The following is a 17599-nucleotide window of genomic DNA, read 5'->3' as shown; positions in this document are numbered from 1 at the left end:
AAACCTTGCTCTGTGGTTGACAGGAGACAGCAAAACCTTAAAGGCCAGATCTACATAAGATCTATAAGTGGAAAGGAGACTGAGCTTTGCTTTCTTCTCTTAAAAAAAAAAAGAGCAGTACCTATTGATCTACTCTCTTTTGCATGTTTTCGAACTGCTAGGTTGGCAGAAGCTGGGGCTGACAATGGAAGCTCATGCCGTTTCCGAGATTTGAACCTGCAACCTTTCGGTCAACAAGCTTAGCAGCTCAGCGCTTTAAGCCACTGGGGGCTCCATAGAACTTGGAAAGTGACTTTTTGGTTTACAGTCCCAGGCATCCCCGGCCACTGGCCATACTGTCTAAAGCCTGAGGACTGGGAGCTTTAGTCCTCCAAAAGTATCTTTGAAGCTCCGATAGAGACTGAGGTTCTATTCACTGTGATTTGAAGGAGAGCTGGAGAAAGTTTTTGACTCTACTGAGTGAAGAGTCAACTAAGCATGGCAGGTACCGTATAGAGATGGTATTCCTGTTTAGAACCACATCTACCATCACACAGAGTAATTGGGTAGTGTGAGTTTATGGAAAGTGGGAGGTTTGACAAGCCATCTGCGAGTTGTTTGTGTCATGTGATCTCACATTCTCAGCTTTCCTCGTCCTCAGAAATGGTGGAGAATGCAGTCTTTTGAGCCATGTCTCTTTATGCCACTCTTTGTTATTAATTCAACGGATTATATTACCCTAATCATATGCACACCATTTATCGAATCACTAGTTAGTTTACCCACTATTGCTCCTAGGCATGTTATTTCTTCTCAATTGAATTTCTGAATGCATACTGTTTCATAAGCCAATTGACTAGCGGCTTGGTCAAAGTATTTTTGTTTCATCATTTTTCCTTTTCATTTCACTTTTAGTGCTGTAGGTGGAATGCACGCCACATCTCTGTTGATGCCCTTGCCTTTTTACTCAACAGCTGCGCATCAGCACAGGCAAATGAGACCCTCTGCTCCCAGTGGAAAGCAAAGTTTGAAGGATATCTAGCTCAGCTAGTTTATTTCAAGTGCTTATCATGGTATCATTGCTATGGTTCCTTAGAAAGATTAACAGGTACTCACAACAATTATAATCAAAAAGCAACCCTTGCTATTTCTGATGAAACCCAGGACACTCCATATCATAAAGTTTGATCTATACATACATCGTTATCAAATCAAAACTTATTTTCTGTTGGACAATATAGTGCCCTAGGCTAAAATATTCATTAGTTGCTTTTAGATGCTTAATATCGGCAGAGTCATGGGAATTGCCTGTGCTAATGCAACTGTGAGGGTCTTGCCCTTCTCATATTAGATTCCTGAAGTCCTCATGACTTGGTTTTTACTCTGCATCAATCATCAGAGAGGCTTCGCTTGCTTTGACTATAACCTTGCATTTAATTCTATAGGTTTCTGGAGTTCCTTTTCTTTGGTGCAACCCATGTGGACCAATGTGGCATCATATCACGGCCCCCATTGCTCTTTTACATAACACTGTGTTACAATTGAATTTGGTATCTTTGCAAGACTTGTGTGGGACAAAGATTTTGTTTGCTGTTTCCCCACAATGTGATTAGATGTACTTTTGCGGTAATTGAGATCTTTAATTAATTTTTCCCTACTATCACAACAAGAATTATTGTTTATTGCAGTTACACTGCTTCCTCTTCAGGGCACTATAAGCTGCATTGAGCTCTTTATTGGCTCACCTTCTGAAATCAGCCATTGACCATGCTTTGGGGAGATTAAAAAATAATAGTTTCTGAGTTTTGAGCCCAGGTTCACTCCCTGGTGATTTCTTCATTGAGGAACCATCATGTAGACTGTACATAGTCCTGCTCCACACTGAGCCTGCAATTAGGGAAACTGAGGTTGCCACTTCAGGTGACAGGTAATGTTTGTGGGAAGAGAGCAATGGTGGCAAGCCATTCCACCATTCTCAGACTCCTGAAATCCTCATAACTTGGTTCCCAACCTTTTGGACTCACAGAGCTCTTTTCAGACTCAATTTCTATGTCTGCAACAGGCCAGTGCCCCTCTCAGCCTCATCGCTTGTCTGTCTCATACTACAATAATTTTGGAGTTAGTGGCAGCAGAATGACCAAGTATTCTAGTGCAAAATTCAACTTGGCAAATTTTTGTTCAGAATATAATTGTTAGTTTTCTTATTATGATTCTACTTTTTATTTCTTGTTCTTTAACTTATTCAGTTTTTATTTTCCTGGAGTGGCTGTGGAACCCCTGGGAAGTGGTTCGCCTCAGAGCACAGGTTGGGAACCACTGCTTAGCATAAGAGGGGCCTGCTTGTTGTTGTTTTTTATTTCATGTCAGGAGTGACTTGAGAAACTGCAAATCGCTTCTGGTGTGAGAGAATTGCAAAGATGTTGCCTTGTGGGAGGCTTCTCTCATGAGCTGACAGACGGGAGCTCACTTCACTCTCCAGATTCAAACTGCCAACCTTTCGGTCAGCAGTCCTGCCGGCACAAAGGTTTAACCCATTGAGCCATGTGATGAATTCTCCTGCTTGTGACTGCCAATAAATACTCAGTGGTGCAGGATCTGTTTCAGAGGAAGGAATTGGCAAATCCTCAAGTTTTCCTTGCTAAGGAAAATACTGTGAAATCCATGTGGTGAGCTGAAGTCAGCAGGTGAAGTTAAGGCATGCACATGCATGCACGTACACACATATCCCATCCCTACCTCACCCTGGTGGAGCCCCCGGTGGCGCAGTGGGTTAAAGCCCTGTGCTGGCAGGACTGAAGACTGACAGGTCGCAGGTTTGAATCCGGGGAGAGGCAGATGAGCTCCCTCTAACAGCTCCAGCTCCTCATGCGGGGACTTGAGAGAAGCCTCCCACAAGGATGATATAAAACATCAAATCATCCGGGCATCCCCTGGGCAACGTCCTTGCAGACGGCCAATTCTCTCACACCAGAAGTGACTTGCAGTTTCTCAAGTCGCTCCTGACACGACAAAACAAAAACAAAAAACCTCACCCTGGTCAAAAAATAATTGGGAACCACTGTCTTAAATGGACGAAAAGTTTAACACACTGGCAAACCTAAAATTGTTACTTTGGGAATCCTTTAGGAAAATAAAGTGGGAGATGATGATGATGATGATTGCACTGGGAAAGAACCACTTGCTGGTGGGAATGATCATGTTACCACCTGCCCCAGATCATCTCCCACCAACTTGTTCTTCCTACCACTAATGCCTCGCCCCAACTTCATAGAGATATAATGCTGCCATGGAGGGTTGGCCAGATGGCAAAAAAGTCTGGATTTACTGTTTTTTGTTTTTGTTGTAAAAAACTGGATTAAAGCCATAAGCTGATACAAAGTACTGAATTCTTAGTGAATCATAAAGAATATTGTCCAGATTGCAGCAGCTGCTAGGTATTTTTTTCCTGTCAGTGTAGAAAATCCCTTAGAGACATTTGGCCATTTTTAGAATGTGCTGAAGACACAGGTAGAGAAATCAGGCCTTTCTCATCTAGCAAAGCAAACCGCAAGTGCTAAAACAAGCAGACTGGTCATAATAGCTGAGTGAGCATAATTACATTATTGATGTTCATGCAGTGCTGAAATCACTCAACACCTCCACATCATCAGTCTGTTATAGATGAATGAATAACTTGTCCTTTAACTTACAAACAGAAATAACAGGTAGGAATAACTATAGAAACTCCCCTTTTAATATTGGTTCTGAATATCAATGGGTCAAAAATACTTGAGGGAGTTGTTCCTACTTGTATTCTACTGCTACCTCTGGATAGATACAGGTAGACAAACTGAAGTTTTAGGTGATGACCCAACTGGGAGATTATTGTACCTTGAAGGAGTTGATGGGAAGAAAGCAATATCCAGGATTACAAAAGTGGAAAGAAGCAAAGACTGGATGCAGCATTTGGGGCTTTTATATGAAATCTTTTGATCCACTGGTGCATATTAAGAAATCGGGTAATGTAGCTATTATAAGCTTTGTGTGCTTGTGGCCCTACTTGCTCCTTTCGGGTTCAACATGGGTCAATCACTGTCATCATAATGTATGGAATTTTTGTGTTTATCAGGAGTGACTTGAGAAACTGCAAGTTGCTTCTGGTGTAAGAGAATTGGCCGTCTGCAAGGACGTTGCCCAGAAAATGCCTGGATATTTGATGTTTCACCCTCCTTGTGGGAGGCTTCTTTCATGTCCCTAAATGGGGAGCTGGAGCTGACAGAGGGAGCTCAACCCACTCTCCCTGGATTCAAACTCCTGACCGGTTGGTTGGTCAGCAGTCCTGCCGGCACAAGAGTTTAACCCACTGCGCCACAGAGGGCTCTATCTATAGGATGACCTTATTTATTTATTTACTGTATTTGTATACCGCCTTTCTCAGCTTGCAGGTGACTCAAGGCGGTTTACAGGGTAAAATTCAATGTATATAATATCATAAATATAATTAAAACATTACATATAATAAAAACTAAACAGAATCAATAACATATAAATCCATAGTGTCTACTTGCTGAAAATGTTGTCCGGTGTCGTTGTCTAGTCCTTCTGTTGTCCTATGTCAATTACTATGCATTTGCAAACACTTGCTCAAAAAGCCATGTCTTGACCTTTTTCGGAATGTTAAAAGGGAGGGGGCCAATCTAATATCTATAGGGAGGGTGTTCCATAGCCAAGGGGCCACCATCGAGAAAGCCCTGTCACTCGTCTCCATCAAAAATACCTGTGAAGGCAGTAACGACAGCAGGGCCCCCCAGACGATCTTAAGGCCCTAGATGGTTCATAAGGGGAGATGCGTTCAGATAGGCAAGTTGGGCCAGAGCCATTTAGTGCTTTAAAGTCCTACATAATTTAATACAATATAATATAATATATAATGAGAGCCCCCAGTGGCACAATGGGTTAAACCGCTGAGCTGTTGAGCTTGTTACATTTGGTACTGTATTTCAGCGGGCATAGTAAGATCACGTTTGCTAATGGGCTCTCTGAAAAAAGGTTGAGCGTGAATGCCGTCCATGTAGATCACCTGAAGTGCTGAGAGAAGAGTCGCACCCAGCGTCTTTTAAATACATTATTTAATACTTGATACAAAACACACACCCCCAAAAATAAACAAAGAAACAGTAACTTCAATCTAACCATCAAAATATTTTCATCTGTTAAATTAAAAGTCGCTCCCATAGAAAAGCTACAATTCACAATTGTGTAAATTTATTTTTTACAAAACAAAATTTAAGCTCAAAGAAGGAAAATAGTTTTTTTCCCAATTCCTTTTTTTATTCTTTATACAAAACAAAGGCCGAAGTTGGTTGGTTGGTTGAAGTGCACGGGGTGGGGTGGGGGGTACCGGGGGAGGGAAGGGGGAGGAGGAAGGGGAGGAAACACAGCGCAACCTGTACAGTATCTACACAGTGCTTTTGCATAATGCATCAAGAGTTGCAACCAGACTGGGGTAGAAATGAGGGGGAAGAGTTGGATGTGGAGTATTTTGGTCGTTCAGAGATGAGGATTGTAGTGTGTGCGCGTGTGTTGTGTTGAATTATGAGGGAGGGAAGCAGATGAAAGAAACTTGCTCGGGCAAAACTGGGTCAATTGTATTTTGAGCGCAATCTCCTCGTCTCCGTTAACCTTCTCCCCCTGCGCTATCACCTGAGTGTTCCTTTGGAAGATATTTTTATATGAAAGAACAAGAAAAAATATATCCAAGGCTAGTTTTTGCATGAGTTTGTAACTGGGGAGGCTCTGCTTGAGGTTTTCACAGCCCAAACCAGAGCCAAGGAGGAGAGCAGGCTCAATTATCACCCAGGCTAGGCTGTTTGGTGGCATATTAGTTGGGAGAGAGGGAGTTGCTGGGAGCGAATCCTCCCCGAACAAATGTGGCTTGTTTTCCTTATTGCTTTCTTAGTACTGGTACCAGGAGATTGTGTCTTGTGTTTTTGGCGAGGCAAAAAAGAGAGAGAGAGAAAGAGAGACTGATTCTTGTACTAAAACCCTGAGCCGGTTCTCACCCGGGTGCCACAGCGCACGCAGGTCTGAGGTAAGGTGGGAAGTGAAAGGGCAGGGATGCCCCCTTCCTGGAGCACACAGCCCTTGTTACTCCTGCCGAGGTTTTGAGAGCCACCCGGGGTGCGGAGGCCAAAGTCACCCGGGGCAGGGAAGACAGGAATGCAGGGGTTGACAAAGGTCCTAACTGCACTGCTACAAGGAACTCCCTTTCAGAGCATTTAAAACAAGGGCTCTGAGAAGTGCTTATGGGCGGGTCCAGCTAGAGCCCCCTCCCCCTTTTGTCCCCTCAGCCTCGTCCCTCCCGGCCCCCAAAATGCTGAGACCAGAGCTGCACCTTGTGCTTTCAGAGGTCCCTCCTGGGAGAGATTCAGGGCCCAGGCAACTGGTGAAGCTACAGACACATTCACAGCCAAGGCGCCAAGAGCCCGGCAGCAGCAACAGCCAATCCTCTTGCTGGTATTTTCCTCCTGCCCTTGTGACATCACAAGCCCAGGGAGTGGGCATCTGCGATCAAAGGTGGTCGGGGGCAGAGAGAGACAGATGCCTGGTGTCCTAAGCAGTGTGGGCTTAGAAGCAGACAGTGGTAGAGGCCCCCTCAGCTCAGGTGGTGCTATGTGGGCAGTTTCCTTCTCCTGTTTTTCACAGGTCGACCGGGACGCGGCCGCCGAGCAACAGTGTAGTCAACCTAAAATGTGCCAAGAGGGGTAGGGAAGGAGAGAACGAAAATTAAATATTAAAAGCTTAGCTAGGAAGGCGGGTTGTGCTCCATTCCTTCTTCAAATTAAGGCATGGCTAGGGAACCTGCAACTATTGATTATTTATTTATTTAAAACATTTATATTCCGCCCTTCTCACCCCGAAAGGGACTCAGGGCACAGCATATACACGGCAAACATTCAATGCCAGGACACAAATTCACATACATATACATAAACATTAAAAAAATTGTCAAAATATTAAAATACACAATTTAAAACCGTCCTAGTCATCCGTGTCAAATCTAATGGGCCTGGTCATCTTTCCTATTGCCGCTTTATTGCCCTGTCCCGAAAGCTTGGTCCCACAGCCAAGTTTTTACCATTCTTCTAAGTGACAGGAGGGAGGGGCTGACCTGATCTCACCAGGAAGGGAGTTCCATAGCCAGGGAGTTATCGCCGAGAAGGCCATGTCTCTCGTCCCCACCAATCGTGCCTGTGACAATGGCGGGACGGAAAACAGGGCCTCCCTGAAAGATCTTAATCTCTGCGATGGTACATAGGGGGAGATACATTCAGACAGGTTATTATCCCTAGTCTTCCATTCCCATCATACCCATTCATCTTAGCCAATGACCAGAGAGAATGTGAGCAGAAGCCCACAATGGTTAGATGCCCACCGCATGCTTGCTTTAGGGCAGTGGCTCTCAACCTGTGGATCCCCAGATGTTTTGGCCTTCAACTCCCAGAAACCACAACAGCTGATAAAGTAGCTGGGATTTCTGGGAGTTGTAGGCCAAAACACCTGGGGACCCACAGGTTGAGAGCCTCTGCTTTAAGGACTTCTTCCAGCATCTATACTAGTCAATGTAGATAGGTGGAACTGATTAACTAGTATGAGACCACAGTTTCTCTAATGCTGTATTTGGTTTTTACACTAAATCCAACTGTTTCCTAACTAGTATGGATCTTTTCAAAAACCTTATACATAAAAGAGCACATCAAACAAGTGCTGCCTCTAAGTCAGGGGTGTGAAAATATGGTCTTCCAGATGTTTTGGAGTTCACTTCCCATAACCCATCACTATTGATTAGGTTTGATTTCGGTAGCTGAAGCAGAAACAGAGAAGACCTTTCTCCGCCAAAGATCCCGCCAGTTAGAGGGTGATGAATGGCTTGAGCAGCTACCAATGACCCTATTTGGGAGATTCTATGAATCATAATCCAAAAAATGAAATTTCCTGAGCTGCACACAATATGTTTAGCACTGTCTTCTTCATCAGTCAGCATCTCACCTACATCTAGGCTAGGTGAGGCCTTACTTATTTATTATTTATTTACTATATTTATATTCCGCTTTTCTCAACCCCGAAGGGGACTCAGAGTGGCTTTACAATGAGCCGCAATTTGATGCCGTCAACAGACAATAGAAAATAGACATGTACATTAAAACAAATTAAAAACAATAAAACACAATTTTAAAATCACATAATCTGAGGACATAGTCAAAGGCTGTTCCGGTCATTATTGCACATAAGACTAATGTACTTCTTGCACATCACTATTGGCCGAAAGCTTGGGTCTGGAGCCATGTGTTTACTTGCTTCTTGAAGGTCAGGAAGGAGGGGGCTGACCTGATTTCGTTGGGGAGGGAGTTCCACAGCCAAGGGGCCACCACTGAGAACGCCCTGTCCCTCGTCCCCACCAGTTGTGCCTGCAAAGGAGGTGGGACCAAGAGCAGGACATCCCCAGATGGTTCATCACCCTCTATGAACTGTCTCCTGGATAGAGGAAGATACATTCGGACAGATAAGCCGGGCCAGAACTGTTTAGGGCTTTACAGGCTAAAGCCAGCACCTTGAATTGTGCTCAGTAGCAGATGGGCAGCCAGTGGACCTGGTGTAACAGGAGGGATGTCCTCTCTCTGTACTTTGCTCCGGTATTCATTATTAGGTGTTGTGTGTTTGTTTGTTTTTTTTGTAAAATGGAGACAACAATCCAGGGAAAGAAGCAGAAAGGGTGCAGATGATTTGCAGCTGTCTTGCTGCATTAACAGCATGTGCAGATAAAGCAGCTTACATTTGTTATGACTCTAACCAGGATCAGAATTTGGTTCTTTCCTCAGCTTCTATCTTGTCAGAATTCTCTTTAGATCACAGATGTGAATAAGTAACTTATCCTTAACTTATGTTGTTATGACTTATGAATCACAGAATCACAGAGTTGGAAGAGATCTTGTGGGCCATCCAGTCCAACCCCCTGCCAAGAAGCAGGAAAATCACATTCAAAGCACCCCTGACACATGGTCATCCAGCCTCTATTTAAAAGCCTCCAAAGAAGGAGCCTGCACCACACTCTGAATCCTACTTAGCTATGGAATTCTTGGGGAATTGTAATTTTTTTAAAAAAAAACCAACATGTTCTTGCTGCCATGTGGTGTACTGTCTACACATAAGACTCCTGTGTAGACAGTACACCACATGGCAGCATGAACATGGGGGTAGTGTGTATGCATGTGCCTCCAACATCTGGAAGTAAGTGGTATTGAGCAGGGCATACTTACAACTGGGCTAGGTCCTGGATCAGCACTGGCCCCTCGCATCCGTGTAGTTTCAGCTCGGGAACTAGGCCGCGCACCACTGCAAATGACAATGATGAATTAATGGAAAGAGGACAGAAACTACCATAGCTTATTAATGAGGTCAAACCTTTCAGTACCAAGCAACCTCTGCTGTATACTCTGCCTTGGTTTAATTCTGTCAGGTGTACTCACCTGCTTTTCCTCCTCCGGCCACGGCGGGCTGGTCGCCTTCCAGGAGGGCCCTGCAGAAAGGATGGTTGAATTATGAGTAACTCCTTCTTTTCTTCATAAGGGCGCCAGCAAACAAAGTTCCTCTATGTTTTTAGGCTTAGGCATAAATAGCAAGGCAATACTAAACATTTTGTCCTTGCTATGTGAATTTTCTATATGCAATAGGGAAGTAGAACGTTGCCTTATACCAGCTCAGTCCATTGGCCCATCTACTCCAGAACTATAAACTGACTGGCAGCACTGATTCCCCAGAGTTTCAGGTGGAATGATTTCTTTGTCCTACTTAGAGAGTCCTGGAATTAATCTGTGGAGATGTCCACAGAATGTAAGAAGCAGGTTGGACCCTGCTTGGCTTATGAAACTAGAAGTTTTCAAGGTATTTTGGTGACATGCCTCTTCTCTTTCAGAGGCAGAAAGTGAAGGAAAGACGGACAACGTTTGGATCCCAAAAGGGTTGGCCTTGGTCAGGATGAGATGGTGGAAGTGTATCCATTAGACCCTGTATTGCCTACTCCTGATATAGAATCCTAGAGCTGGAAGAGACCCTTGAGGGCCATCCAGTCCAACCCCCTGCCATGCAGGAAGGCACAATCAAAGTACTTCCAATAGATAGCCTCTGCAGAAAAGCCTCCAGAGAAGGAGACTCCGCCACATTCCAAGGCAGCCTATGCCACTCTCCAGGAAGTTCTTCCTAGTCTTTTCAGTCAAATCTCTTTCCCTGCCATTTGAAACCATTGCTCCCTTGTGCCCCGGTCTCTAGAGCAGCAGAAAGTCAGTTTTCTCCCTCCTCCTCCACAATGGGTCAACCTTTTAAATCCCAAAATGTTTCCGTTCAATAATAGTAATGATAATAATAATAATAATAATAATAATAATAATAATAATAATGGTTTATTTATAACCTAATAATGGTTTATTTATATCCCTGTGGAGACTCAGGGCTACCTTCTTTTCTCCCAGCTAAACATCACCCAGGAGGAAAGGAGGAAGGAATACAGAAGGAAAGAAGGAAGAAAGGGTGAAAGAGAAGGAAGGAATGAAGAGAATGGAGGAAGACAAAAGGGAAGGAAGGAAGGAGAAAGAGAGAGAGAGAGGGAAGGAGAGAGGAAAGAGGGAAGGAAGGAAGGAAGGAGGGAAGGGGGAAGGAGGAAGAAAAGAGAGAAGGAAGGATAGGATGGTGAGAGAGCGGAGGGCCTGAGAAAAGAGCCCAAAGAGCTGCATCCAGCTCCCGGGCCTGGGTTTGCCCATACTTGCTTTAGCTCAATATTGGGGTTCCAAAAAATTGGCAAGAGCTAAAATTTTCTGAACATCACCCAGTGACTGTTTAAAACATTTACAACAGTCTGTTGAGCAGTGTTTATAGTGGACTCTGTAGACGATGCTTCAGCTGTGCTTCATAAGAATCATCCTGTTTAACAAGCTTTACAAATGCTGATTTGTTACCAGTAAATGTTCCATTTTTATATTTATTGTATATACCTATATATCCGGAGTCACATAAAAATTTCTGGGGCCAAAAGGGATCGCAAGTGGAAAAATTCAAGAAGTCCTGCTCTAAAGTAGGGATGCTACAGACGAAAATGAATCAAAGTATCATGGAACTCTATGGCTCTTGGTCCAAACTGAAATCAACACAGCTAAGGAAAGAAAAATGAAGGGTCCAACATCCCACAGTCTGTTTACTGGTTTCTCTTCCCTTGAAATCTTGCAAAACATGCTAGATTTAGTATACCAACCCTCATCTGATCAGGAAAGGACACTTCATACTAGGCACACAGTACAGGATTCAACACAGGACACACATTATTTCTTGGTAAAGTTAATGTATGCCAAGGGGCCAAGAACTCCAGTTGAAAAAAAATCGCATCGTAAAATGGAACATATATGATCAATTGGTCAATCAGGGCCTCCTCTTGGGCTGGAGGACAAACCCCCAGTGAACAAGATCAAAGACCCTACCAGCCAAGAGCCTAGTGTGCAGGTAAGGTTTTTCTAGCTGTATGTCACAATGGAGAACATCATGTTGCTTAGAAACTGCCTGTAAACATGGAGACAAGACCTTGTCAAGCCTGCTGACTTTAGTCCTTTCTAGGCCATTCAACAGAGGGAAGCTTCTTGAACTGACAATGCAAAGTCAAGGTTACAGTGCTGGAATGGGAAGTAGGCAATTCTGGTTGTAGTCCCCACTAAATCCCAGTTCCCATTAACCACACATTCTGATGTACTTGTTGCAAAGGTAAAGTATGGAGGAGAAGGATAGCCACTTATGTCTCCTTGAAACCACTGGAGAAATAGTAGGTTACTAAAGTACTGTGTATACTTAAATATAAGCCGAATTTTCCAGCCCTTTTTAAGGCTAAAAAAGCCCCCCTCGGCTTATACTTTAGTCAAGTTTATTTATTATTTGTGTAATTATTATTCTTATTACCTTTATTATTTTACTCTATTATTATTATATTCACATTATTTTACTATATTATTGTTATTATTACATTTATTATTTTACTCTTGTTATATTTCCATTATTTTACTCTATTCTTATTTCTATTACATTTAATTTTTTACTTTATTATTATTATTACATATATTATTTTTCTCTATCATTACTGTTATTATTACATTTCCATTATTTTGCTCTATTATTAATATTTTTATTACCATTATTATTTTACTCTATTTTTATTGGAAGGATACATAAGCACATTTACACTGAAGAGGGTTAGAATAATGATTTAATCAGAGTTGGACAGTCGTATCATAAATTACAGTTTTGTGTAAATATTCAAAAACATTTAACCTACTGATGCCTCAATTAATGTAATTTTATTGATATTTATAAGTTGCTTACCTGTAACTGTAGTTTCCTTAGTAGTCACCTGCGAATGCATACATTTGATATTCTCTGCGCTCGTGCAGCAGCATTCGGAACCTTCTAAAGCAAAGAGAATGACAGTTAGCTAGGCCACGCCCCCTCTCCCTTGGTATAAATAGCCCGTGGGCGGGGCCAACCGTCAGTTCTCTTCCGCCGCAAAGCAGCAGGAAGGCGCGGCATGACACCTGAGGGGAGGAGGGCGGGTATGTATGCATTCGCAGGTGACTACTAAGGAAACTACAGTTACAGGTAAGCAACTTATAATTTCCTTACGTAGTCACTGCGAATCATACATTTGATAGATTAGCGAGCTACTGACCGTGGATGGTGGGAGTCATGCCACCGCCGAAAAAAGCACCGCTCTGCCGAACTCCGCATCCTTCTTAGAGGCAATATCCAACTTATAATGCGATACGAACGACAATGGATTCGTCCAGATTGCTGCACGGCAGACGGCATCCAGTGGTACACCTCTCATGAAGGCTGCAGACGTCGACACGGCTCTGGTGGAGTGGCCTCTGACCTGCAACGGTAAGTCCTTGCCAGCCAATCGGTAGCACAACTTTATAGTAGACACTATCCAGGATGAGAATCTCTGAGACGACAGAGGCATACCCTCCATGTCCTTGCGATATTTGATAAAGAAACGTGGTGTCTTTCTCAGAGATGCTGTCCTGTCAACATAAAAGGCTACTGCCCTACGGACATCCAACAAATGTAAGGTACGTTCAACTGAAGAAGATGGGTTTTGAAAAAAAGCTGGGAGAACTATCTCCTGAGACATATGGAAGAAAGAGGAGACCTTGGGTAAAAAGGCAACATCTGTTCTCAGTACCACTTTATCTTTATGTAACCTCAAATAAGGTGGGTCTACCCTTAGCGCACAGAGTTCGCTTGCACGCCGTGCTGATGTTATTGCAACTAAAAATGCAGTTTTCCAGGAAAGATATGAGATGTGTGCTGAAGCCATTGGCTCGAAGGGAGGCTTGGTCAAAAATGATAGTACTAACTCCAAGCTCCAGGCTGGAATTACTGGGGCAACTGGTGGTCTCGTATTCGCCATTCCCCTGAGAAAAATCTTCACTAGAGGGTCCGCAAAGCACGAAGGGAGACCTTCCTTCCGACGGAACCATGATATAGCCGCTAGATAGCACTTCAATGATGCGTGGGATAGCCCTGCATCTGCAAGTGACATCAAGAAATCCAACACTACTGAAATTGGGGCCGTGGAAGGAATCTCTCCTCTCGTCTGTGCAAACGTACTAAACTTGGACCACTTGTACACATAAGATTTCTTTGTTGTCGGCTTGTGGGCCGCTTCTATAACTGCCTGAACTCTACTAGGTAGGGTAGACACTGGTACTAGTAGACTGGTCTTATCCGCCATGCTGTTAACCTCAGTTTCTCTACTTCCGGGTAAAGAACCCTGCCCCCCTGTGTCGTTAACAGGTCTACCCTGCTGGGGAACCTGAAGAAAATTCTTTTGGACATGCGGAGCAGAGGAGTGAACCAGGGCTGCCTTGGCCACCATGGGGTCACTAAGATGCAATTTGAGTTGTCCCTCTGGATCTTGGCTATAACCCTCAATAGTAGGGGAAAAGGAGGGAAGGCATACATCGGGCGACCCGACCATTCCTGCAGGAACGCGTCCCCCAAGCATCCCTCCCGCTGGGATACTCTTTGGCGTGCGCAAAAAAGATCGCACTTGGCATTGACCTTGGAGGCAAAAAGGTCTATCTCTGGACGTCCCCATGCTCTGAAAAGCCTGTTCACCTCCTCTTGGCTGAGGGACCATTCGTGATTGGCTAGCGGATTTCTGCTGAGTGAATCCGCTAGCGCATTCTCCTCCCCCGGAACATGTGCTGCTAACAAATGAATCCTTCTCTCTAGACACCACTCCCAGATCTGGAGAGTGAGATCCAGCAGGGGGCGAGAGTGCGTTCCACCCTGCTTGTTTAGATAGAACATGACTGTGGTGTTGTCTGTCAGTATGAGTACGATCTGACCCTCTACGACTCTCTCGAAGGATCTTAGTGCCCTGTCTACTGCTAATAATTCTAGAAGATTTATGTGCGATGTTCTTTCTTCTCTTGTCCATTCCCCGTGTGCGGTGAGGCCTTGAGTGTGAGCACCCCAACCCGTGAGGGAGGAATCTGTTGTAACGACACATGTTGGTTTTGGTGCATAAAATGGGTGCCCCATGCAAGCCCAATTCCTGTCTCCCCAACACAGTAGGGATTGACGGACAGATACAGGGATGGAGAGTAACATGTTTTGACTGTCTATTATTGGGTTGTACGCCGATATGAACCACGATTGTAGAGGGCGCATACGCAATCTGGCATACGGTACGACCACAGTTGCAGAGGCCATGTGCCCCAAGAGAATCTGGACCTTTCTTGCAGTTAGACATGTAGCATGGACAGCTTGCTGAACCATGGCCTGCAGGTTGACAAATCGGTCCTCTGGAAGGTAGGCCCTTTCGGTCGCAGAATCCAAAAGGGCGCCTATAAATTGGATTTGCTGAGTTGGAATCAGTGTTGATTTTTCCTTGTTGATCACGAGTCCTAGTGACTGTATAAGAGACAAAATAATAGAAAGATGTAACTGAAGTTGGGCCCGTGATTCGGCCACCACTAACCAATCATCTATATAGGGATACACAGAGATACCCCTCGTATGCAGGTATGCCGCCACGACGGCCATACATTTTGTGAACACTCTAGGTGCTGCCGATAACCCAAAAGGTAAAACCTTGAAACAGAACGGACTATTATCCACCATAAAAGAAAGAAACCTACGGTGGTGATGTGCAATGGATAAATGAAAATATGCATCCTTTAAATCAATAGTAGCGAACCATGCTCCCTTAAACAACAGGGGTAAAATAACATTCAGAGTGACCATGCGGAACTTCCTCGGCCGAACGTGCTTATTTAGTGATCTCAGATCCAAGATTGGCCTTAAGCCACCAGTACGTTTTTTAATTAAGAAATAACGTGAGAAAAAGCAGTACGGAACATCAACTTTATTAAGAGGGGAAATAGCACCCTTCTGTAACAGCATTTGAATCTCCTCCCATAAAGGTTGGGAAAAAGGGGTACTCCTAACATGCCCAACCCTGGGAAGATCCATAAACTCAATGACGTAACCGTGGGCAATAATAGACAGGACCCATTTGTCATTGGTAATCCCAGCCCACACGTTGTAATATGCTGACAGTCTGTCACCAAACATATATAACTGACTTGACACGCCAACAGAACAAGTGGAATCAATTGTAGTAGATAACTGACTTGACACGCCAACAGAACAAGTGGAATCAACAGTAGCAGATACAACTTCAAGACATGCCGTGTCATTGTTAAGGGCGTCAAAGACGCTTCTTTTGATTCCCCTGCGGTTTCCCCTTGTTAGCCCAGGCCTGAGATCTCCCTCTGGACACAAAGGAACTTCTCCTCCCAGGCTGAAACCTGTTTTGTGAATAAGCACGGCCCCTATATGAACCAGAAAAAGAATTCCCTGAGTTTCTTTTAAAATTATAACTATAAGGTTGCCAGCGTTGCCTCTGCTGAGAGTAAGGCTGCCACGAGTAACCGAACTTGTTAGCTGCCTGTCTAACATCTTGTTTTTCCTTAATCCGTACGTCTGTATCCGGATTAAAAAGCCCCTCCTCATGGAAAGGAAGGTCCTCTGCAAGAGCCTTCCCCTCCTCAGACAGACTAGCCGAACGCAACCAAGCATGACGTCTGACCGACGTAGCCGTTGCATATAAATTACCCGCCAATTCAGCAAGGTGTTTGGCAAAATCTTTTTGAACTCTGGATAAAATCATGGCTTCAGCTTGAAGGGCTTTAGGAAAACGCTGCTTATCCAATGGGAGAACCTCAATATAAGGGAGCATCTTTGTCCACAGAAAACTCTGATACCCACTAAGGTAGGTAGCATAATGGGCCATCCTAGTAAGGAGGCCTGCTGACAGATGAGCCTTTTTACCCATGGTGTCAATCTTCTTCCCTTCCCTATCTGGGGGAGTGGTAAGGCTATTCTTTGGTTTTTTTGTTTTCGCTACTTCTGCAACCACCGTATTTGGTTTTGGTGGATTAACTACCCACTTATTTGCAGAAATGTCAATTTTGTAAAGCACATCAAGTCTCCTTGGTACAGCAGGAACTGACATAGGAGAAGCATCAATTACACGTGCCAGCTTCAGCAAGTAAGGTAATACGGGTAAGGTAGTGGAAGGAGACGAGACTTGCTCGTCACTGGTAAACATTGGGTCGTCTACATGCTCCGGTGTTGTAGGAGCAGGTACATTCAAAGCCTTGATCAGTCTCCCTATGAGCCCATTAAACTTATTGATCTCGGCAGAGTGCACAAGAGAAGTGGCCTCATCCTCCCCCTGACACAAATAATCAGGCACATCTGATTCCTCTGATGCACTATCCAGATGTGCTTGTGTCTGTTCAACACCCCCAGTCATAGAGGCAGAGTCAGGGCCTTGGGGTGTCGATTCACCTTGAGTCTGTACAGGTGCTGTTTCAACACTTTGCAAGCTGTTGACAGGCATTGGCACATTTGCCTGTTGAGGGGTTGCTAACTCAGTAGCCACAAGAGGTAAGGACTGGTGAGAAGATCCCACCCCAGCAGAGGAAGATGCATGACTCTGCGCTGCAGTCATAAGCTGAGTCATCTGGTGAGATCTGTTGTTGCTGATTGATGTGGATGGGCCTGTCACATCGGCAGGATGCACCTCAACTCCTGTGCTCTCCCTTCTCTGGCTCCTTGGGAGCCCTCTTGAACCCTCCATGTAATTGGAAGGGGGCATGTGTCCATCCTGAGACATATGCCTCTCCTGGCAGCAATCTGCATGAGGGTAATAACCCATTGGAGGATGCCCCCAATAAGGAGGATATGGCAGGTAGTGATGTCTACGTCGCTTAGAGTGCTTTGAACGTCTTGGAGGGGGAGATGGGGAGCTGGAAGTCGAGGAAGAGGAGGAGGATGAGGAGGAAGACGAAGAAGAACGGCAGCGTGCACTCCTCCTCGATCCCGATCGATGTCGGCGGCGGCGGGATCGGGTGCTCCTCCTCGATGGCGACCTGGAGCGCCTAGGGCGTTTGCTGCCCTTCCTGGAGGAGCGTCTAGTGACGTAACTTGCCAAGCCTTGCCCTGCTTCATTTCTTTCCGAAGCTGCAGAGCT

At 44.6% G+C, this 17599-nt stretch overlaps 1 protein-coding gene across 4 annotated transcripts in view; it reads right to left on the bottom strand.

Moving 5' to 3' along the window:
- Positions 1-5072: 5072 nt before the first annotated feature.
- Positions 5073-17599, bottom strand: part of MBD6 (methyl-CpG binding domain protein 6) — a 44993-nt gene continuing 32466 nt past the window's right edge. The window contains exons 11-13 of one of the 4 annotated variants that reach the window (XM_060762982.2): positions 9486-9535; positions 9276-9351; positions 5073-6703 (exon numbers count right to left, since the gene is read on the bottom strand). In XM_060762982.2, the coding sequence (XP_060618965.2) occupies positions 6629-6703; positions 9276-9351; positions 9486-9535 (201 nt within the window). In that variant the 3' untranslated portion in view covers positions 5073-6628. Of the gene's footprint in view, positions 6704-9275; positions 9352-9485; positions 9536-12372; positions 12457-12550; positions 14971-17599 lie in introns of those variants that run through there. The other 3 variants (XR_010909278.1, XR_010909279.1, XM_067464245.1) reach the window with 3 other exon arrangements.

This window comes from Anolis sagrei, chromosome 2, assembly GCF_037176765.1.
Source record: "Anolis sagrei isolate rAnoSag1 chromosome 2, rAnoSag1.mat, whole genome shotgun sequence".
NCBI lineage: Eukaryota > Metazoa > Chordata > Lepidosauria > Squamata > Dactyloidae > Anolis > Anolis sagrei.
Note: the sequence above shows the minus strand (reverse complement) of the source record. Positions and strands in the feature narration are given on the sequence as shown.